The sequence below is a fragment of the Anoplolepis gracilipes genome, chromosome 13, assembly GCF_047496725.1.
Source record: "Anoplolepis gracilipes chromosome 13, ASM4749672v1, whole genome shotgun sequence".
Taxonomy (NCBI): domain Eukaryota; kingdom Metazoa; phylum Arthropoda; class Insecta; order Hymenoptera; family Formicidae; genus Anoplolepis; species Anoplolepis gracilipes.
This window is the reverse complement of record NC_132982.1, coordinates 2286302-2309386: the sequence shown is the minus strand read 5'-3', so window position 1 is coordinate 2309386 and position 23085 is coordinate 2286302. Positions and strand designations below refer to the sequence as shown.

The following is a 23085-nucleotide window of genomic DNA, read 5'->3' as shown; positions in this document are numbered from 1 at the left end:
CGAATTTTTAATAAAAAAGCTATATTTGGATATTTTTATAACAATACAATAAATTATTTCAGCATCTTCCACCACATTCATCACAGGAACAAAACTTTTTCAAGCTATATAAACAGCCTGAAGAATTTATGAGCCAAAATAGGTTGAACACAAGTTCTAAAAAGTATAAGCTTCAAGAGAGCACAAATATTATTGAAAAATAACATTTGTGTGCTAAGATGGATTCCACAGAGCTCATAGAAGGAAGTTTACCAGATCGCATTACAAAGAGAGATCGTGAAAGAAAAAATATTATTGAAAGACGAAGAGAAGAACGGCAATCGCTTGTCGTGGAATCCGAGCAGACTAATTATTTTAAAGATACATTTTATTCCTCTTGCAAAAAGATTAAGGATATGCTGGATGATGCACCTAATATACCGTCCTCGGCTTTGCCGGGAATTTTCGAAAAGTCCAATAAAGAAATTCAATTGCTTAAGAATTACTTATTGCAATCTAAAATATTTCTAAAAGTTTACGATATAAGACGTGCACAAGAAAATTTGCAAATGTTAGAAAACGAAGCTTCTGAATTAGAAATTAAACTTTTGCCTAAAAAGAAGTTTGGATTTAAGAATCGTAGAATCGTAAAGAAGCCTTCTGACAAAGGACACGATATCACAGATGGCTTTAAAGATCTCAAAATATCCGAGAGCATTGTAAATGGTTCGTCAAAGCAAAACAAATTGTCAAGCAAGTATGGAGATAACGCTTGTATGCTTCTGAGCAAAGTGAACGAGCAACTGGTATTGGACGCTGAGAATGTAAATAAAAATGATATTCTACTTTCTGATTTGATTCAGTGTACGGTGCGAATATATGGTACACCTAGTACATTGCATATGGTAAATCTAAAACAATGCACTATATTAGTAGGACCGGTAACATCCTCTGTGTTCGCACACGACTGTAATGAATGCGTATTCGCTTTTGCATGTCAACAGTTGCGGTTACATTCATCGACAGACTGTACTATTTATTTGCATGTTACAAGTAGGGCAATTATAGAAGATTGTACAAAGATATATGTAGCTCCTTACAACTGGTCTTACGAAGATCAGACGAACCATTTTAATCTAGCCGGCCTCGATCCAAAGATTAACAATTGGAACTGTATAGACGATTTCAATTGGTTATCGAGTGAAAAACATTCACCAAATTGGTCTATTCTTGAACCAGAATTTCGAATGAAAACGTGGGATTAAACATTTGTAAAAAAAGGAGAAAAAAGGGCGTTTAAAATTATCTATTATAATTGAAACGTTTTAAGACACTTGGTTTTTTTGCATCAAATATTGGTTTATCTACATAAATAATTATGTATATGTGTGTGAGTGTGTGTATTATGCACATACTGTACTGTACTTTTTGAAGATAAAAGTTATGTGTTTTATATACTTACAATGTAATAACATTTAGTCTTTGTGCAATATATGCTATATATGCAATTATATTTTACAATCTGCAATAGTCAAATCCTTTCAGAAATATTGAAATTTTTTACTATTTTAGAATTGGCTCTCATTTTTTTTCTTTTGTTAAATTCCCATCTTATAATATCATGTAAGAAAGAAAATTGAGAAAAAATTAATTCTTTTCAAGTTTAAATGAATAAAATTTATCTAGAGGAGATCTTTCTAAGAGGAGAAAGATTGAATATACTTTCAATTGATCCTTAAATTCCAGTACTCTAACAATTTTCAAATTTTTATTGCGGATAATGTAAATTTCTACGTACAATGTTATCTTACATACTTTTTAATATAATTTCTTTACTGATCAAATTAAGTAACATAATACTTTTCCACCATGGAATTTTCCACAAGTCTATTAAAATTCTATACTTTACACGAATCATGTATAACTAAATGTGTTGGAGGAAAATATTTAAAAAATTAATAAAAAACAAGATTGATAAATATATCTAAATAACAATTTAATAAATATATTTAAAAAATTTTAATTGAATATAGTGATATATGAATTCTATCTTCACTATATATATATACAGTTGGACCTCTTATTCTACGACCCTCTTATGCTACGAAACCTCTTATCCTACGACAAAAAAATCCTCATGTTACGACCGCGAAAAGGGAATTATACCCCCACTCTCAAATTTTTGTCGTAGGATCAGAGGTTTAAGGGGAAGATTCCGGACCGAAAATGTAGGATAAGAGGTCCGACTGTATTTAAAGGACAATAAACAATGTGTTAAAATTTCAATATTATTAATATATATTATTTTATTTGTTGCATATTAAAATTATATATTTCAATTTAATTTTATTGAGTTAATTTTATTAAAAATATTAAGTATATTCCATATTTATATTTAAAACATTGTTCTTCCAGCATCTCCGAAAAGCCATTCAATTTTGGTGCCCATAAACAGCCATTTAAAGTGTCCACTTTTATGCTGGTATATATAGGACGCGTTCGGGGGGGATACTATTAGCGCTAACAGTGTCGTTCTGTCTTTGTTACTCATTAAAAGTTGAACAAAGATAGCACGACGCTGTTAGCGCTAATAGCGTCTCTCTGAATGCGCCCACAGTCGGACCTCTTATTCTACGACATTTTCGGTCCGGAATCTTCCTCTTAAACCACTGGTCCTACGACAAAAATTTGAGAGTGGGAGTATAATTCCCCTTTCGCGGTCGTAACATGAGAGGATTTTTTGATTTGTATTAAGTTAGCCGACAATTAACGTCTTTTTAAAAAATTTTTTTACGGAATCGTTTGTATTTCGTATGAAAATGTTTGAAGTGAGATTAAAAACGTTTGTGAGTTATTGGAATAATTATAAAAAATTAATCTTTTTTCCAGTATGTAATTAGCCGACATAACTAAATATTAAAAAATCTTATAGAATCGTTTGTATTTCGTTTGAAGAGTGTTGAAGTATAATTAAAAAGGTTTGTGAGTCATTCGTTTAATTTTAATTAAATATTTTTGATCGTAAAGTTAACCGGAAGCTATATAAAACGGACGCCGTTCTGTGATTGGTCGATGTAATTAATTACATTAGTCATAGATTATAAGTTAAAAGAGTAGATAAATTTGTTTGTTTTGCTTACACTTAAAGGTCAGTGCACATGAGAAATTTTAGTAGCAATCATATGAGCAAATCGAATTCCGTACTTCTATTCCGCACCATGTGATTTTACCCTGAAAGTTCAATGTAGAAAATGCATAATCTATATTTATTACGTTATGGCTCTATGATGACTACAAAGAACAAACCTTTGGCTATCGTCGCTAAACATTAAACATTTCGGACATGAAAACCGCCCTGATCTATTCTTATTATGTTTATAGTTATCTCATGATCTGTCAAAAAAAGACTAATTGTTCGTGATATCATTAAATATTACTTGATATTATTCTCGATATTCTGTTCGAAGATCTATACGTGAACAAAATATCTGGTAAAATCACACATGTTTTGTAGTTCTATGGATTTGACATTTGTGTGCACATTTTTGACAAAATAATATATTTAACAATATATAATAATTATATTAAAGCGTGAAAAATATTAAAATATTTTTGACAAAAACAAGTAAGAAACAGAAAGAAATTAATTTCAAACAATATTTAATTTTTAAAGTGACTTATAAAATATAACCTAGTTTCAAATATTCAAGATTTTTTGTGCGAGATAATTTGTTTAGATTCGAAACCACATTTAAAAAAATCGAAATTTTTAAAAAATTAGAATATATGTGCTATACTATATATGAATACATTAAATAAATATTCATGATAAAAATTCATGAAATAATAAAAAGACTATAGGATATAGTGTAATTAATTGAACATATAGTAATACATTTGTACTTATATGTGTTGTAATTTTAATATAAATTCAAGTATATCGTCCAAGATATTTTACTTCTACATTGTACATATTCTTCTATATGTATCTTATTAGTAATTTTATATTTCTGCTTTAACATATATGATTTATTGTATTTATATTTTTATTGTATTGATTTAATTTGTAATTAGTTGTAGCATTTCAGAATCATGGAGTGGCTATTTGGTAAGCGTATTACTCCTGAGGAAATGCTCAGAAAGAATCAAAGAGCATTAAACAAGGCAATGCGAGATTTAGACAGAGAAAAAGTAAGAATGGAACAACAGGAAAAGAAAATTATAGCGGACATAAAGAAACTCGCAAAGGATGGACAAATGGTAATATAGTTATTATTTTGTTATACAATTATTTAATATTATTCTGATTTTTTTTCAAACCATTATAGGATGCTGTAAAAATTATGGCCAAAGATTTAGTTAGGACAAGACGTTACGTAAAAAAGTTTATGCTAATGAAAGCAAATATTCAAGCAGTTTCTTTAAAAATACAAACCTTACGTTCGCAAAATACAATGGCACAAGCTATGAAAGGGGTGACTAAAGCGATGCAAAATATGAATAAGTGAGTATAATTCACCAAATATCAATTTATCAACATGTATCAAATATTTTTATTGTGTTTTATTTATTTTATATCACTTATATAATTTATTTGTATTTATTAAATACAATTAAAGTATATAATTTATAATAGTTTTGTATTACTAATATCATTAATCTAATCTGTATTTTTTATTTTTATTTTATTTTTACAGACAATTAAATCTACCACAAATACAAAAAATATTACAAGAATTTGAAAAGCAGTCAGAGATAATGGATATGAAGGAAGAAATAATGAATGATGCAATAGATGATGCAATGGAAGATGAAGGAGATGAAGAAGAAAGGTATTAAGGATTTTAATATAAATATTCCTTACATCTAAATTGTCATATATAAAATATAATCAATTATTGAATTATTTTATCTTAATTAATTGTAGATTAAAAATTACTTATAGGTAATATTTATTATTATTAAAAAAATGATACATTATATTAATTTTACTGATACTATTAATTTTACTAAATTAATATTACTTTTAATGATACTATTAATTTTATTTTCACAGTGATGCCATAGTTGCTCAAGTACTGGACGAATTAGGCTTACAGTTGACGGATCAACTCTCTGGACTACCACAGGCATCTGGATCACTAAGTGTAGCTGGTTCTAAGCAACCAGTTGCTGCTGCAGCAGGCAATGAGGAAGGAGGCAATCTCGTGGACGCTGACGCGGATTTACAAGCTCGACTTGAAAATTTGCGACGTGAATAAATCAGGATTTATTAAAATGTTTATAGTTAAATAATGTACAAAAAAATGTAAAAAGAATTGGCTTTATATTGAACATTAGCTTTAAAAGAATAGCACTAATTGAGTGCTTATATGCTTATGTATACTTAATATAGGTATAAACTTTAAAATAAGTAATTCTCTTATTTGCATACAATTTTTCTGAAATATTTGCGAATTATATTTTATATGCTTGAATTGAATTTTATAACTGCATGAATTTTATAATTGCATTAAACATTCTCTATAAATATCTAAATTTCTAATACATATACATAGGAAATGTATAATAAATATGTATAATAACAATAGTATATTTTTATTCTTATGTTTAATCAATATTTAATCTGCAAAAGAAACTTTTAATATAACATATACAAGGTATTCTGTAATTGGTGAAAAACCTGCTAACGGCAGAATCTTGAGATCTTTTGAAGACGATTTTTCCTCAGCGATGTCGAGACATCAATAATTTCCGAGTTCTAAGCGATTGGAAAAAGGCGCTTTTCGAAAATTAAATTTTTTGCAGTTAAAAAATTACCAAAACTATACATTCTTCAGTTAATTTCAGATAGAGTTTTTACTCTAATAGAATTTTAATTGAAGAGTTAATTACAAAGATATATAATGATAAAAATTGGAAACTTGCAAAAAATGATGTGTCTTGATATTTTCGGTGAGGAAAAATTGACAAATGATCTCAAGAATTTGCCATTAGCAAGTTTTTTTTTACCAATTACAGGACATTCTGTATATATATATATACATATACGAAAACGTTTAGTTGTCTTAAGAACAAAATATGTAGCTGCTCCTTGCAAATTCATATTTTTTTCTTAAAACAACTATGTGTTTTCTTTACACCAATTGATTCGTCTCGATATTCATCTATGCAAAAGTATTAAGGTAAGATTACCAAAAATAAACTGAATGTTTTACAAAATATTTTGTATTTTATATCAAAATATTGTAACTTTCAACCCTTATAACTCGAAAAGCATTTAACGAAAAAATACTTAATTGTTTTTAAAAGCTCTCGAGATAAGTTACAAGAATATGCAATGAAAAGTAGGAAGTTCTATATTTAAAAAAAAGAAATTGAACATAACCTTGCTTATCTTGACAATGCTGCCCAAGGTCATATTTTAATTATATCATGTAACGCGTCACTAAAAGCCACACAATTTTTTTGTACGAAATATTTTTCGCTATAACCGCGTTTCCTGCAAAATTATGAGGGGTGATAGATCATTAAAATGGGTCACCCTCTGTATATATGTAAGTTATAAATATAACTTATCCTACATTTTCTAATTTATTTTATATTTAGAGAATATTTCCTATATCCATTTCTTTCCTATATATATAAAATGATTTTATTATCATGTAAAGTTCTAATTTTTTCATACTTTTTTCACAATCATCTTACCTTTCAATATTTTATTAAATATTACTTATATTGTTGAATATATGTATTATACTATATTTTTAGCGTTGTGAATATATATTTAATATGTTTCACATTAAGATTTCTTTAAATAAAAGTATAATAAAATTTTACTTCGTCATCATAAACATGCATATATGTATTGCTAATGAGAGAGAGAGAGAGAAAGAGATGTTATAAATTTATTCAAATTTCCCGCCAATCAAAAGTAAAATAATATATTGTTATTTATTATAATGGTAATTTATCGACGCGGTTTTTCTATTCAAGAGAGTGACGGTTTCCAATCACATTTTCCGACATCAATGAGTTCTGACAAAAAATTACATGCATTATTCTTTCTTTTTCTCTGATCATATATATATATATATATATATATATATATATTCAATTCATAGAAACATATAGAAAAAATATTTTTATATAAGCAAGAGTAAAAATTCCAGGATCGACCTTGAAAATTAAGTGACAAAGAAAGAGAGCGAGCGAGCGAGCGAGCGAGAGAGAGAGAGAGAGAGAGAGAGAGAGAGAGAGAGAGAGAGAAGGGGGGGAGAGAGTGGTAGAAAGAGACAGAAAATGATAATTTACAATAGTGTGTCTGCAACGGTTTGCGGTTTGTGTCACGATTGCTCTTTAACCATGACAAGCAATATGCATACGTATGCTATTATTGCATTATTCCTGTAGAAGAGAAATAACACGTGGTACTTGTCAGTCAGATGTGTGATAGAGTTGTACATGAGTAGCGAAGTTAATTGATCTTGCGGGATTTATCTAATAATTGAAGACGAATAATTACTCTTTTAATTCCACAGCGCACGAAAGATTATCAAAATATGATACGCTACTCAAACAGATTATTGTGACGTCACTCGATAAACGCGGCAAATTTGTGCCGTCCGGAGTCCAAATCATATTTCGCAAACATACAAGTCACAAGCTCAAGTGAGTATATACGTATTAGAATTTCTAGAAAATGGTTTGGATCTCTTGAAAATTATTTTTAAATAAAATATTAATTGCATAACTACATATACATATGTATCTTCGTTTCCAGAATACCAACGGCAATTTTTCAATAAAAATTCTCCGACGGTGAAAAAATGAGTCAGTTGCAGACTCATTTAATTGCTGCTGCTATTGGGGCAACTATTGGTGTTATAAGTGCAGCTAGTATCTTCATTTACCAGAAAGTCTTGGAGAAGCAACAACATGCTATGAAAAACGCTCACTTGGATGAAGTCGACCGTCGTCTCGCAGAGTTGCAAACAGAATTGGAAAGATTAAGGTAACGATAAGTTAAATTATCTTTTTTTTTAGTGTTTTAAATTATTGTATACAGAAAAAATATATTCTTGAAATATTCAGTTAATTAATTAATGAGTCATTAATTAGACGTTGAGATAGTAATTTATAAATTTAAATAGATATTAGAGACTTTATCATTTTGTAGAAATCGTAAGTTTTAACATCTATATGTTTTAAAAATGATTTGAGAATTTATATTTATAGGATTTATATAACATTTTTTCATCAGAATGATTAACGACATATTGGTAAAAATTTGAGTTATATTTTAAGAATATTCTATCTATTTTTGATTGCGAATTGATTATAAAATAATATATGTCCTTATTTTAGAGTACAACAAAATCAACAAAGAAAGAAGAAGTTTAGTCGTAAATGTGATAATACCTTTACTACAGCAGATAATGATACCGATGGCTTTTCAACAGCAGCCACAGATATAGATGATGAATTTTTTGATTGCTCAGATAGTGAAAATAATATAAGCGATATTGAAAATAGGTCAGTTTATTAGTACATTTATTGTTTGCTTTGTGTTTATATCAGAATTATAAATTCAATTTATGAAGAGCATTTTTCTGCGTGTTCAAATAGACTCTGCTTTAGATTGTAAATTATTCAGTGTTTGGAGTGTGCACAATTAATTAATAAATCTTAAAAAATTTGTATAGCTGCAGTCTTAGCTTTCTTTTTTTTGTTACAAAAATTACAAACCTTTAAAACTCAAAAGGAAAAGATTGCATTATGTGCTTAGTGATGCAGGACAATTGAAGCCACCTACCCTGGATTAGATCTCTCCATCTTCGATGTACATCATCATGAGGGATATGAAGAAGATGATTATCTCAAACTACGAAGTTTAATAGACAGTTATCCAGATAATGTAGATGTAGTATGGAGATATGCCAGAAGTTGTTACAAATATTCACTCTATATCACTGATCCACATGTGAAAAAAGTTACAATCTACGCAGGTACGTAATTTAATTTATACACGAATCGAATCTCTGAAATATTTAAGTAACAATAATCATCTTTCCAGGAATTAATGTCTGCGAAAAGCTTCTTAATATATCAAACGCGTATCTACATAAGTGGTATGCTATACTCGTGGGTGTATATGGTGAATTTTTGCCAATGACAGAGAAAATACAAAATGGTTACCGTTTCAAGGAACATGTAATGAAGGCCTTAGAAATAAGCCCAAATGATGGTGATTTACATCATCTACTCGGCAGATTCAGATACGAAGTAGCTAACTTAAGTTGGCTAGAAAGAAAGGTATATATTTTGATTATGATTTAATATAGCTCATATAAAATGTTGAATATACAAAGTATCCCTCATTAAATGCACTTTCTTTGCGTTGTAATTAATTAATTTCGAGTTGATTGTGCTTTCATTATCCATAGTTTTTAAAATATAATTATATATCAATACTATATTGAATCTCTAATCGTACAGATGAGTCAGCGTTTTTTTATTACATTATTTATTAATGTGTAAAAGTATTTTAAAAAATCTTTAAAAATTTATGTCTTTTTTTATCTTTCTAAAGACTAGAATAATAAATTTGAACAAATAATTTACTTAAATATATTGTTTTACGACCATTTGTTTTGAAGAAATTAACAAAATCACAGACAACAATGACCACTAGTACGGAGTAAGGGTTAATTTTAAATAAGTCTTATATTTTTATAGAAGTTTTCATTTTTAATATTTAGAATAAGAAGATATTTATACAAAAAAAATTTGTAATAATTTTTCTCTCAATATTTATGTTAAAAAATATGCTTCATATAAGATATGATAACTGAATTTTTTCTGATGATTTGTTGTGATAATAAGGTCGCCGCAACATTATTCTCGGAGCCACCAAGTGCCTCGTACGAAGATGCAATTGATAGCTTCCAGAAAGCGGAGAACTTTTCAGCCGAAATAAATCTGGAGAATCGATTATTTCTAAGCAAATGTTATATAGCATTGAGCAAATATGAATTGGCTTGTAATTGGCTGGAGAAAATTTGCGACTGTTCAATTATTAGCAAAGACGATGAAAAGATACAAAATGATGCTCGTCAACTTCTTATCAAATATTCGAGTTATCATTAGTAACACTTAATAGATCTGGATATATTCATATGTTCTAAATATGTCAATCGCGTGATGTACGTAAATAATTTATAGAATATAAGAAAGGGATAGAGGAAAGGGAAAGAAAATGTACAAGCAATTTTAAAGTTATATGGACAAAAATATATAACAATTTTATCATCAATAAACTTTTATATGAAACTGTAAAATAGCTATTATATGTCTTTTTTTGGCAAAAAATACAAATAGCATAAAACATGTTTTAAGAAAAAATTTATAATATTAATATTACAATGAAATATCAGAAAAAATATTTTAAAAGTTTCTCCTTTTATTGAGCAATTTTATTATATAAATATTAGGCCTAATGTGTTATACATTATATATTGCATATAAATAATATAAATTATATATATGTAAAATATTAAAAAAGTTAATTTACTATTATAGTTATGGTTTTATTTTCTTATTATATATCCATTTCTTAATAAAAATAAATGAGCAAATTTCATATGTTCAAATATTTTCTGCAAACATATATTCATCAATGAATCTTCAATCTCCCTTTGCTATCCTTTCTCTCTCTTTCCCTTTTTCTTTTTCCTCTTTCCTATATAATTTTAAATATTTACGATATTTTCATTTATAAAAATTATAAAAGAACAAACTTATATATATATAATATATAATAAAAATATTTTTGTGTAGAAGATCAAAAAAAGTAAAAAATATCTCTAAAAAATTGATGAAATATATAGAAATGTTATTTTAATCCTCAGGCGCCACACTTTTTTGGCCACTCTATTTTACCACTCATGGGTCAGAGTAACCCAGAGTTTCTTTTTTGTTTATATCTCGGGCTCTAATATACCTATTTTTAAGTACTTTTTTTAATCGATACGCCAGACAGTAAAGAAAAATACGTCGCTACAAATGTCACAAAATTTCTAAGACTCGAGATATTTGGCAAAAACGAAAAGTTATTTTTCAAAATTTTTAAAAATCGTGTTTTTCAAAAAATTATAATTTATTGTTAAAAAAAAATACGAAAGAGTTTTAATATACAAAAATGTAAAGGATTTAAATTGAATATTGCAAAAAAAAATTTTATGAAAGAAAATATTACGTGTATAAGGAATAGATTATTGTCATCAGATGGAAAACTCTAATCTTTTTATTGAAATGATACAAGCCCTCCTGTACTCAACAGATCAATAATGGTCCAACACAGCATCTACCAACTCAACCTGGTAGAGACTATTAGAGAGAGAGAGTGAGGGTGAAAGGGGTAGAGCAGGGAGAAGCCTTGTAATAAAATCAGGAAGAAGCCAGTAAAGACACAGTGTTTTCCAAGGAAACAGTAGAGATCCAATGTTCATAAAAGCTGCTTCAATTGCACAGTGTACATGTGAAAGTGGGTTTCCGAATATCGCATTTTAATACAATTTTTTTGCAGTCTTTATTTCAAAATAACAAAAATATCAGTTTTGAATTTCCTTATTTCTTTATACGAATCACAAATGTGAATTATCATTTTTTTTAAGTTTTTGCGTAAATTTTTGTTAACAATAAAAGGTTAAAAAAAGTTCAGAGTATTATAAATAAATTAAGGTAATAACCAGGCCAATTTCGAGCCGAACGTTAGGTCATAGGCGCGTTCCGATATTCACTGCCAGTACTGAAAATCTATAATTTACGTCACGTACACTATAGATTTTCAGTACTGGCAGTGAATATCGGAACGGGCCTCATGTATACAATTAAAGGTATTTAAAAGTATAGAGGTATTTAAAAAAAATATAATTGTCTTTTAAATTACCTATACATATTTTTGTACATAACTTTGCACTCGATTAGTCAGTTATATTAGTCAATTTAATTTCTGCTTAATTCATTTTATTAAAGAGGTCAGCCGGTTTGGAAGTAATAAAAAAAGCAACAATTTTTGTGAATTTCGTTTAGACAAATGGTTACTGTTATCAATTTCAAATTTGTACATATATTTTATTCATACTTTAAACAGCATTCATGAATTTTTATATATTATGAAACCAATGTGACATAGTTGACACATCTACGTGGGCAACAGACCTGTCTATATTAACTTTGTCAAATTGCTAACAGTGCAGAGTGAAAACAAAAGTCATCTGGTACAAAGAATTAAATTGATTTGTGATTAATAATTTTAAGTGCATACACTGAACATTATTAATCACACTAAACCTAATAAAATATCAAATTACGTATTGGGTAAAATTATACTGTTATCAAAAAGTACCCAAATAGAACAGAAAATCACGATAGTGTCAAAGTAATGTCAAATGACGAAAATATGACTACAAAAACTCACTTTTCAATTATTTGTTAATCATTTTGATGTATTTTGACATGATGCATTGTGACTTTCTGTTTTACCTTAGTAAGTTCACTTTTGTACATTTGTATTTTTTTTCTAAGTTCATTTTTATACATTTTTTTCTAATTAAATTCGTCAAAAAATATATTATTTTTCAAAAATTTATTATTTTCTTAGTCTATGGAGAAAATAGTTACAATTAATATATTAAAGATCTAAATCGTTGAGTTGTTTTCTCTTTACATTATTGTTAGCAAAATCGAAAAAATCACATTTCAAGACAAACACGTTTAAAGTAACTGTTAAACCAGCGTTATAAACCTACACAAATTTGTACTAACCGGTTTAGAATTCGAAGCTAGTCCTCTAAGGACTTAATAATTGTCATTCTCAGAGAATAAATATTCTAAGCATGAATACAATAAGTGGATCACGAAGATCATAAATAATGCATGAAATCAGCCAAAATGTTTATACTTATGTATATTGCATATTATTTTTAGGATATCCATTTCGAGAGTGTAATGCGTGGTATTTTACGTGGTACATTATACTGTGCATTGTGGTACGGTAGTATAGTAGCAGGCTTTTTATTCATTGCCTGTCCGCTTCTACCATTGTTGTTATTTAGTCCGCCGAGATTTCGAAAATGTGGAGACCTCTTATTTTCATGTTGGGAACTTTATCCTACCGTAAGTAGTTCTATTAATTAATAATATTAGAAATGTCGTATTACACAATTATGTTGTATACAAATATTGAGCCTCAATTGTTTTCGATTATAAGAATTTTAAATTCATAGAATTTTTAATGTTTTTTTATAGGCTCTGTTAAACGTGTTCGGTGTAAAAATCTATGTGTCTGGTGATCATATATCCCCTCATGAATCGGCCGTGCTCGTAATGAATCACAGAACAAGAGTAGACTGGAACTTCTTATGGGCGGCTATGTATCAAGCGTGTATGCCCAATGTAGCTTGTCATAAATTGAAGTTTATTTTGAAGGATCCTATACGGCATATTCCTGGTCCTGGTAATGTTTTGATTTTTCCTCTTATATATATAGTATATTGGATTCTCGTAATTGCTAATATATAATTTCTGGGAAAATGATGATTCTACATAAAAAAAATTAATCAAAAATATAAAATAATATTTTTTCTTTTAAGGCTTTGTTTCTGAAAGAGAAAATTAATTCTAAAATTTAAAAAAGTAAGAATATATATCTATGTTTTTTTAAATTTAAATAATCTTTAATCTTATATCATATTTTTCTTTTCGACAGCGACTCTTATTTATATATAAATAAATACATATGAAATATTTCATTTAATAAAATAATTTAAAATAATTTAAATTACACTGGAAAAATTATGTATAAATTTTTCATCTTCCCAATTGTATATATCAATGTATAAGACACTCATCTGTACATACACACACACGCACATGCTCGTGCACACAAGTTACAAGATTATGTGATGGTCAAAAATTTAATAGTTTACATATATTATATATTTAGATATTTTATATTTTAATTTGACATAATTTTATTATAATTAGATATTTTATATTTTAATTTGGCATAATTTTATTATAATTAGATATTTTAATTTGATATAATTTTACATAAATTATGAAATGTTTCGTAAACTATTTAATTTTTTATATCGTCATATTCTTATAACTTTTTACGTAGAATTTTATTCGATTTATATAAAAAAATTAGAATGATTCCATTTAAGAAAGCTGGGTTAACCTTTGCACCTTGGTAACTACATTCAAGGCCCAATCAATGGTACACAATTTTATATTTCCCTTCGAGCCAAATAACTTTTGTCTAAAACATTTTTGGTCTACTGTGCAATTTTTGAGATATTCGGCCTGTTTTAGACGCTCCACTCTGTATATATATATACAGGGTGTCCCAAACTTACCGAATCACCTGTTAATGGTGGATTCCTGAGGTCAATTAGAGACGAAAATCCTAATACCGAAATGTCAAGGCTACAATAGTTTTCAAATGGTAAGAGTTTAAAGTTGACCAATTAACATGACAAAACTTTGCGCGCTCAGGCACGTCACATATTAAAAGTGCCATCGCACTAAATTTAATTATTGACATTGAAATATTGATAAATTATGTATTTAATTTATTGTTAAGTTACTGTTATGTAGTAATTTATTGTTATTAAAATAATTTTATAAATTTATCTCCTTCATGTGCGGTTAATAAATTTCGATATTAGAATATCTCCGCAATGACAGAAAATCATTGTAGCCACCTAATTAAATTCAATGTCAATGTTGAGCGCGGAATATATATCTATGTTTTTTTAAATTTAAATAATTTTTTAAATTTAAAAAAAAAAAAAAATATATATATATAAGATGTTAAACACACAGCCTTACAAGGTGTTTTCTATCCTTTATATGCTGTCTGGATATGTGAAGGTCAATCTAATTTTTTAAAACAGAACCAGCCTAATTTTTTATACCATTCGATTTTTCAGCATTATTCGGTATAAAAACCTATAGGAGTAGGATAGTCAAAAATTTAATAATTTAACAGATATATTTTATTATTTTACTAAAATTTACTAATTTAACATAAAATATTTTATATGAAATATCTAAGAAATATTCATTTTTTTATCTTAGCTTTATACTTTTATACACACAAAATAATGACTGGAATCAATTAATGAAAAAAACGCATAGTTTTAAAAAAAGTATAAATTTTACACTGAGTATAACTACACCCTGTATATATGCAGGGTAAAGAAAACGTATGGAAACCCTGAAAAATCTCGAAAAACATAAGTTTTACAGAAAAAGAATCTAAGGCAAGATCGAAGAAGGGTCCAGCCATCTAAGGCAAGATCTATTCATTTTTTTCATTTATTTTTTCATTTATTTTATATTTTATATTAAAAAGTATCATGAAAAATTTTTAAATATCTCAAGAAATTCTTAACCAAAAGAAGTTTTATTATAGTGTTTTGGAAAGCTCTCGAAGGAAGCTACAAGAATATGCAATTAAAAATAGGGTGCTCCATTTAAGAAATTGAAGGTGACCTTCACATGACCTTCAAGCAACTACTCAAGGTCAAATCAATGACACAATGTTATGTCCCTCTTGAAACCATACAAGTTTTATCTGAAACACTTTTCTGTAAAACTTATATTTTTCGAGATTTTTCAGGGTTTCCATACTTTTGCCTCACTCTGTATATCGCTTTTTATGCACCTGTAACAGGATGGATAATGCAAATGAATGGTTTCCTTTACATAACGCGACGCTGGGAAGAAGATCAAGGGCGATTGTCGCGTACTCTCGATTATTTGATCGCGTTAGACAGTCGCACACAGTTGCTGATATTTCCTGAGGGCACTGATTTAACAAAAAGCAGTAAGGAGAAGTCGGACAAGTATGCCATACAACATCATTTACCACGATATACATATACTCTGCATCCGAAAACTACGGGTTTCGCTTATCTGGCCCAGCATCTTCAGCGCGCAAACTATCTCGATGCTGTTTATGACTTGACAATAGCGTATCCGGATTACATACCACAGTCTGAGATCGACCTGATTAGGGGCAAGTTCCCAGATGAGGTGCACTTTCATATAAGACGAATATCGTCCGCAGATATACCGATGCAAGATTTGACTTTGAGGAAATGGCTGGAGAACAGATGGTCTGATAAGGAAGGCATATTGAAACGATTTTACGAACAGAAAGGATTTTCCTCAGAAATTTGGCCGATAACGAAAACGCTACCGTTACGAGCTGCATTTGGATTCTGGAGTATATTAACAGGTACGTGAAATTCTTTTGAAATATATCTGGATCTTTTTTCATTATCAAAACAAAATAAAATAATAAAAAAATTAATTTTTTTTATTAAAGATGGTAAATTTTAAGAAAAGGGGACTCTCCTACGACTTTGAAATATGTTATTAAGGTAAAGTGACCAGATGTTTAATGCCTCAATGCAGGATGTGTCCAAGAAAAGAAAGAGAAACCTTAATAAAATACGTTTATATATTTTTATACATTTTTTAAAATATTTAAACTACAGAAGAGAGAAAGAGAGAGAGAGAGAGAGAGAGAGAGAGAGAGAGAGAGAGAGAGAGAGAGAGAGAGAGAGAGAGAGAGAGAGAGAGAGAGAGAGAGAGAGAGAGAGAGAGAGAGAGAGAGAGAGAGAGAGAGAGAGAGAGAGAGAGAGAGAGAGAGAGAGAGAGAGAGAGAGAGAGAGAGAGAGAGAGAGAGAGAGAGAGAGAGAGAGAGAGAGAGAGAGAGAGAGAGAGAGAGAGAGAGAGAGAGAGAGAGAGAGAGAGAGAGAGAGAGAGAGAGAGAGAGAGAGAGAGAGAGAGAGAGAGAGAGAGAGAGAGAGAGAGAGAGAGAGAGAGAGAGAGAGAGAGAGAGAGAGAGAGAGAGAGAGAGAGAGAGAGAGAGAGAGAGAGAGAGAGAGAGAGAGAGAGAGAGAGAGAGAGAGAGAGAGAGAGAGAGAGAGAGAGAGAGAGAGAGAGAGAGAGAGAGAGAGAGAGAGAGAGAGAGAGAGAGAGAGAGAGAGAGAGAGAGAGAGAGAGAGAGAGAGAGAGAGAGAGAGAGAGTACAAATATGTTAAAAAGTTGGAAAGATTAACTCTCTCTGTCTCTCTCTCTCCGGGACAATTCGGTCTAATCCGGGACATTTTCCGGGAATAATTTTAATGCGGGACAAAAAGCTCAAATCCGGGTCTGTCCCGCACAACCCGGGACATCTGGTCATTTTATATTAAGGTCATGACCCTGAGTAACTTCCAAAAGATTTTAGCTGTCGGTTGTTGTTTGTTAAAAAGTTATAAATAAAAGAATTTTTACGAATTGTATACAATTTTTGATATCATGTGCATTTTAGAAAGCGCATTTTTAACGTGTATCTATTTATTTAAAATATGTGATACATTGAATACGTGGGGCTCCATCCTTCTCCTTGCACCTCTGAAAAAAAATAACCTAACCCAACCCAACCTGTGTCACGAAGCAAAATCTATTTCACATTCACACTTCCGACATTTTTCAGGGTGGAGGTGCAGGGAGAGGAGCTCCCACTTATCACATTTGAATAAACAGATCCATTAAAAGTGTGCGCTTCATTATACATAGTGTGGAAAATTATGTCCTATTTAAAACTTTTTTTGATGATAACACTTTTTAATAAACAACGACTGACGGTTAAAACCTTTTGGAAGTTACTCAGAGTCATGGCAACATATCAAGGTCAAGATCATAGCTGAATCCCTTTTTCTTAAGGTTTATCTTAAAGATAAATTGTTATACATATAAATTTTTATATGAATTGTTATATAAATTATTGTATAAATTTTCTTTATTAAAAATAAATTTTTTCACATCAGGTATGACGATACTGTTACTCATTATTTCTCCGATCTTCCAATTGTGGGCTTTGATTAACGCAGCGTTTTTCATCGGACTGTCGATTCTCAGTACAGGCTTTAATCAGATTGAGATGGGGTGGTATTGGCGTTGGAAAAGCTACACCTTTCGAGCTAAACATAGTTAATCTTTCGAGAGATAAAATCCATTGAGAAATTGTAGCTCTTTATCTCTGTGATAATATTCTATATAAAATCATAAAAATGAGAAGAAAATCACATTATTTCGAAAATTTTGTGCAATATTACAATTTTAATGTAATAACATACAATTACATTGTTTTTAATTATTTTACACTTTTATGTCTTGATATCGTAGAGCTTTAAAATATAATATTGTAGTATAATTTAATGAAAAAATGGGAACATATACTATAATTTACTATTAAAAGTCTACTTGCAAAATACTAATATATAAATATTTTTGTTATTTTAATTTTTATTTGCAAAGATAGAATTTTTATTTAAAACACTATTGAAATTATATGTATTTTGAAATTCTTTTACTGCAACTTTACTCTTTTTATAAGATGTAAATATCTTTAATAATCATATCTTTAAATATAAAGTAATTTAAACTAAAAGTAAACTTAAAGTAATTAACATTTTATGTTAAAATAAAAAATTATATTTTTAACAAGAATATACACCCGCTACTCAAGAAAAAATAAAGAATGATTTTTCTCATCGGACATTATTGTTTAACTTGAAAACATTATAACTTAATAAAAAATTATCGCGAAATAATTAAGGATTTTGACTATAATAGAAATAAAAAACTACCAAAATTTAAAAAACATTTCTTATGTTTATATACTGCTTCGAAAATCAAATAAATATATCTGGATTATAAAAAGAATTAAAACATCAAAAAATAACATATAAAAATTAAAAAATAAATTAATTTTTTTAAATTAAATTTTTAAATTAAATTATTTAAGAAAATTATTTAACAATTAAGTATCAAAAATTTTTGATGGTGACTACCTCTTGAAATCAACTGTAAGAAACAAAAAATGGAAAAAGTATCTCACACACACTCACTCACATATGTGTATAATATGTATACATATACATATACATACACACAATATAAAATAATAAACGATAATGATTATATTTTGCTACAATTTTTAGTAAATAACTTTTAAACGAGTAAGAAAATCTAAATTAAGTCTTGCACAAGTGTTTATTACAATTTTATCAATATATGTGAAATTTTTACTTCACTGGCAATGTTTTTTCCTATTTTCAAAATTCTTTAAAAGAATATAAAAGTAGAGAACTTTCGCTCTACAAAATTATTTTTAAAATTACTCACTAATAATTTTTTGTTAAATGACATTTTTAAAAATTGAATAATTTTCGACGAGAAGAAAGCGTTCCTTATTTTTTCATGCAATATATTTCATGGAAATGTCTATATATGTAAAAGATATATGTATGTGCTGTATAAATTTCTTTTAGAAATCTTTCTTATCAAAAGAGAATAGCAACATTTTGGAAAATCTATTAGTTTTTACTGTAACAAATTTCTGATAAATGTTGACATAAACAAATGATAAATTGATATAAACATATTGATGTAAAATATATTTTTAACTGTATAAATTTCATAATAGCAAAGAGATATAAGCAGTATAAAGTTTTCACACAATTTTTATTAATTTTTTCTATGTGTAGTACAAATAATATATATATTTCTTTGTTTAATGTAAAATCATTATTTCTTGAACTATGTATGTGCAAAATATTATTTACAATATAAAATATAAAACATATATAAATGTCACATATAATAGGCAATATTGTATGTGCAGTTTATAATAGATATACGTTAAAAAGTATTTATATTTTCTAATGATTGTCGATTAAAAATGTAGACTAACTATCAAATGACTTTTCGAACAAAACGTGAATTCATGTGCCAAAAAAGATATAAGCAACGAAAGAGAAGTAAGAAAGAATGAGAATAAAAGAAAGAGAAAGAAAGAAGAGAAAAAAGAAAAAAAAAGAAAAAGGGTGGAAAAAAATGATGAAAAAAGTAAAAGAATAGTGAAGAGAGGGAGAGGGAGAGAGAAATAGAAAGAAAGAGAGGTGGAAAGAGGATACAAAAAATGAAAATACAGAAAAAAGAGAAGAAAGATAGAAAAGTAAAAGAGAAAAAAAGAAGAAAGAAAAAAAAGAGGAAGAAAAAAGCTTGAAAAAGTTAGAATAGTTTTATAAAAAAAGTTTATCAAATACATTAGATTAGGTTTAGATACAGATATAGTGTGCAGAAAACTATATATTGTGTCCTTATATATTTATATACCATAGACATCCATATATAATATAGATGTCTGTGATATACACACGCGTGCGTACGAATATGCAATTAAAAATAATAGGGTGTTTTATTTAAGAAATTGAAGGTGACTTTTACGTGACCTTCAAGCAACTATTCAAGGTCAAATCAATGATACCATTTTATGTCCCTTTCGTAACTATACAATTTTTGTCTAAAACGTTTTTTTGTAAAACTTATATTTTTCGAGATTTTCCAGGGTTTCCATACTTTTTCCTCCCCTTATGTATACGTATAAATTTGAAGCGTGCGCATATATACTTATTTGTATGTGTATAGTTGTAGTATAGAAGTGAATATTTTGTTTATAAGGTTGACAAAATAAAGCGTGACGAATTATTAATTTCAAAAATGTTGTTTCTAGAGAAAAATGTTTCACATAAAAGTTTTGTAACTTCAAAAAGTACATAAGATGGTATCATTGATTTGACCTTAGAGTACGGGTCAGAGTCATATAAAAATTAATCTTATTTTTTTAATAGAATTACTCTAATTTTTATATAAATCGATTCCTTGCAATATTGTGCGTAAAAAGTTATGAGTACCAAAAATTTAATAGTTTACAAGATATTTTATATTTCAATTTGATATAATTTTGCATAAATTATGAAGCTATCGATACATATATATAAATCATAACAATTATATCATAGTCATACATTTTTTTAATTCGACATAATTTTATAAAAACTATGAAATATTTATTTTCTGAAAAATTTACCTCAATATTTTTATACACAGAATAATGAAAGGAATCAATTAGTGTAAAGAATATAATTGTCTTAAAGAAGAAAAAATCATTTTTTTTTTAAATTTTGCCTGAAATATTTTTTTCTAAAATCTCTTCACTTCCAGATATATTCAACTAAATCAATTAAAATATACCTACTTGTTTTACAATTTTATGGCCTCTATATATATATATATATATAATATATATATATATATACAGGGTGTCTCATAACTAATGAGCCAACGCTCGTGAGTGGATAGAGTAGAGTAAACTAAACAAAAAAGTATTAAGTCATTTTGTGATTTTCGCAATAATTATTAAAATATTAATTAAAAACGCTTAGCGAACAATATTATACATATCTACAAGATGTCCGGTAATAATCGTCCCAACTCTCTAGGGCAGATAGAACAGGTCAAATAATTATTATAGCGCAATAATTATTTAACTATTAATTAAAAACGCTCAGGGTATGCTGAGCGCTATATGCGGCGCGCACTCATACGCTGAGCGTTTTTAATTAATATTTTAATAATTATTGCGAAAATCGAAAAACGATACAGGACTTTCATGTTCAGTTTGATCTGCTCTATAAGCCCTAGAGAGGTGAGGCGATTATTACCGGACATCTTGTACATATGTATAATATTGTTCGCTAAGCGTTTTTATTAATATTTTAATAATTATTGCGAAAATCGCAAAATGACCTAATACTTTTTTGTTCAGTTCACTGTACTCTACCCGCTTACGAGCGTTGGCTCGTTAGTTATGAGACACCCTGTATATATATATATATATATATATATATAGAGTGAATTAAAGGTGTTACCAACTAACATTTCTGAAATTGAATGAAATATGAAATTTTTATTTTCTATCAATCGTTTGGCATTAGATTTTTAAGCGAAGTTGTTAAGATTATTTCAAAGACCCTCTTGAACTAACGAGACCCAATAAGAACTGAACACTTTTTGCCATTTCACAATATTTTTTTATCTCTCGTTCCGTGTCAGAAATATTAGTCTGTAACATCTTTAGTGATTCTCCCTGTACATACACACACTCGTACACGCATATATATATATATATATATATGCGTGTATTTTTTTTCTACAATCAAAAATAAAAAAGTTTTTGGGGGTGGTACATTAAAATGGGTCACCTTCTATATATATATATATATATATATATATATATAGAAGGTGACCCATTTTAATGTACCACCCCCAAAAACTTTTTTATTTTTGATTGTAGAAAAAAAAATACTTCAGACAAAAGTTGTATGGTTTCGAGGGGGCCATAAAATTGTGCCATTGGTTTGTCATTGGTTGCCTTGGATAGTTGTTTGAAGGTTATATGAAGGTCACTTTGTGAATTTCTTAAACGGGATACCTCATATATTTTTGCATATTCTTGTAACTTACCTCAAGAGCTTTCTAAAACACTATAATAAAATATTTTTTCATTAAGTATTTTTCGAGTTATAAGGTTTCAAAATTGCAGTATTTTGACATCAAATACGAAATATTTCGTAAAATATTAATTTTTCGATTATTTTATTTTAATACTTTTAGTACATAATAATAATCATAAAGAAAATACATGATTGTTTCCTTAAAAAAAATTGAAAAATGAATATTTTACGAGATATTTCGTATTTGATATCAAAATATTGGAACTTTCAAACCTCATAACTCGAAAAATACTTAATGAAAAATATTTTATTATATGTGTTTCGGAAAGCTTTCGAAGGAAGCTACAGAATATGCAATTAATAGGGTGTCCCATTTAAGAAATTCAAGATGACCTTCACGTGACCTTCAAACAACTATCCAAGGACAAACCAATGGCACAATTTTACGACCTCCTCGAAACCATACAACTTTTATCTGAAGTATTTTTTTCTACAATCAAAAATAAAAAAGTTTTTGGGGGTGGTACATTAAAATGGGGTCACCCTGTATATACATACACAATTAGTACCTGGAATACTCAATCAAATAAATCATTTCTTTTTATAGCTTTTAAATTCAAATATATATGTACTCACACACACTCACATACATATATATATATATATATATATATATATA

General features: G+C 28.2%; 4 protein-coding genes across 13 annotated transcripts; all 4 read left to right on the top strand.

Annotated features, from left to right (window-relative positions):
- Positions 1-62: 62 nt before the first annotated feature.
- Tbcc (Tubulin-binding cofactor C) lies at positions 63-2323 on the top strand. Its single transcript, XM_072904819.1, has one exon. It carries the CDS (start codon positions 219-221, stop codon positions 1242-1244), a length of 1026 nt encoding a protein of 341 aa, XP_072760920.1. The 5' UTR covers positions 63-218; the 3' UTR covers positions 1245-2323.
- A 988-nt stretch (positions 2324-3311) lies between these two features.
- Vps2 (vacuolar protein sorting 2) lies at positions 3312-5567 on the top strand. Of its 4 annotated transcripts, none has more exons than XM_072904731.1 (5): positions 3312-3470; positions 4068-4239; positions 4308-4483; positions 4677-4811; positions 5036-5567. In XM_072904731.1, the coding sequence occupies exons 2-5, from the start codon at positions 4072-4074 to the stop codon at positions 5238-5240; spliced, it is 684 nt and encodes a 227-aa protein (XP_072760832.1). In that variant the 5' UTR covers positions 3312-3470; positions 4068-4071; the 3' UTR covers positions 5241-5567. The 4 variants fall into 4 exon arrangements, with proteins under 4 accessions (XP_072760832.1, XP_072760830.1, XP_072760833.1 ...); XM_072904729.1 differs by having other exon boundaries at positions 3313-3470; positions 4054-4239; XM_072904732.1 differs by having other exon boundaries at positions 3464-3604.
- A 149-nt stretch (positions 5568-5716) lies between these two features.
- On the top strand, positions 5717-10196 carry LOC140672514 (regulator of microtubule dynamics protein 1). Of its 2 annotated transcripts, none has more exons than XM_072904728.1 (7): positions 5717-6164; positions 7521-7650; positions 7763-7993; positions 8347-8514; positions 8776-8987; positions 9056-9294; positions 9865-10196. In XM_072904728.1, exons 3-7 carry the CDS (start codon positions 7809-7811, stop codon positions 10126-10128), a joined length of 1068 nt encoding a protein of 355 aa, XP_072760829.1. In that variant the 5' UTR covers positions 5717-6164; positions 7521-7650; positions 7763-7808; the 3' UTR covers positions 10129-10196. The 2 variants fall into 2 exon arrangements, with proteins under 2 accessions (XP_072760829.1, XP_072760828.1); XM_072904727.1 differs by lacking the exon at positions 5717-6164 and adding an exon at positions 7254-7409.
- Positions 10197-11370: 1174 nt separating this feature from the next.
- Positions 11371-22181, top strand: LOC140672505 (lysocardiolipin acyltransferase 1). Of its 6 annotated transcripts, none has more exons than XM_072904707.1 (5): positions 11371-11524; positions 12970-13158; positions 13291-13498; positions 15725-16291; positions 17874-22181. In XM_072904707.1, the coding sequence occupies exons 2-5, from the start codon at positions 12991-12993 to the stop codon at positions 18038-18040; spliced, it is 1110 nt and encodes a 369-aa protein (XP_072760808.1). In that variant the 5' UTR covers positions 11371-11524; positions 12970-12990; the 3' UTR covers positions 18041-22181. The 6 variants fall into 6 exon arrangements, with proteins under 6 accessions (XP_072760808.1, XP_072760812.1, XP_072760810.1 ...); XM_072904711.1 differs by lacking the exon at positions 17874-22181 and adding an exon at positions 17540-17818; XM_072904709.1 differs by lacking the exon at positions 11371-11524 and adding an exon at positions 11566-11721.
- Positions 22182-23085: the final 904 nt, after the last annotated feature.

Coding starts and splice junctions, on each gene's coding strand:
- LOC140672505 (XM_072904707.1), top strand. CDS start 12,991: ATGCGTGGTATTTTACGTGGTACATTATACTGTGCATTGTGGTACGGT. Junction 13,159..13,290: donor GTTGGGAACTTTATCCTACC/GTAAGTAGTTCT, acceptor GTTTTTTTATAG/GCTCTGTTAAACGTGTTCGG. Junction 13,499..15,724: donor ACGGCATATTCCTGGTCCTG/GTAATGTTTTGA, acceptor CACCTGTAACAG/GATGGATAATGCAAATGAAT.
- Tbcc (XM_072904819.1), top strand. CDS start 219: ATGGATTCCACAGAGCTCATAGAAGGAAGTTTACCAGATCGCATTACA.
- LOC140672514 (XM_072904728.1), top strand. CDS start 7,809: ATGAGTCAGTTGCAGACTCATTTAATTGCTGCTGCTATTGGGGCAACT. Junction 7,994..8,346: donor ACAGAATTGGAAAGATTAAG/GTAACGATAAGT, acceptor TCCTTATTTTAG/AGTACAACAAAATCAACAAA. Junction 9,295..9,864: donor TAAGTTGGCTAGAAAGAAAG/GTATATATTTTG, acceptor TGTGATAATAAG/GTCGCCGCAACATTATTCTC.
- Vps2 (XM_072904731.1), top strand. CDS start 4,072: ATGGAGTGGCTATTTGGTAAGCGTATTACTCCTGAGGAAATGCTCAGA. Junction 4,240..4,307: donor TCGCAAAGGATGGACAAATG/GTAATATAGTTA, acceptor AAACCATTATAG/GATGCTGTAAAAATTATGGC. Junction 4,484..4,676: donor GCGATGCAAAATATGAATAA/GTGAGTATAATT, acceptor TTATTTTTACAG/ACAATTAAATCTACCACAAA.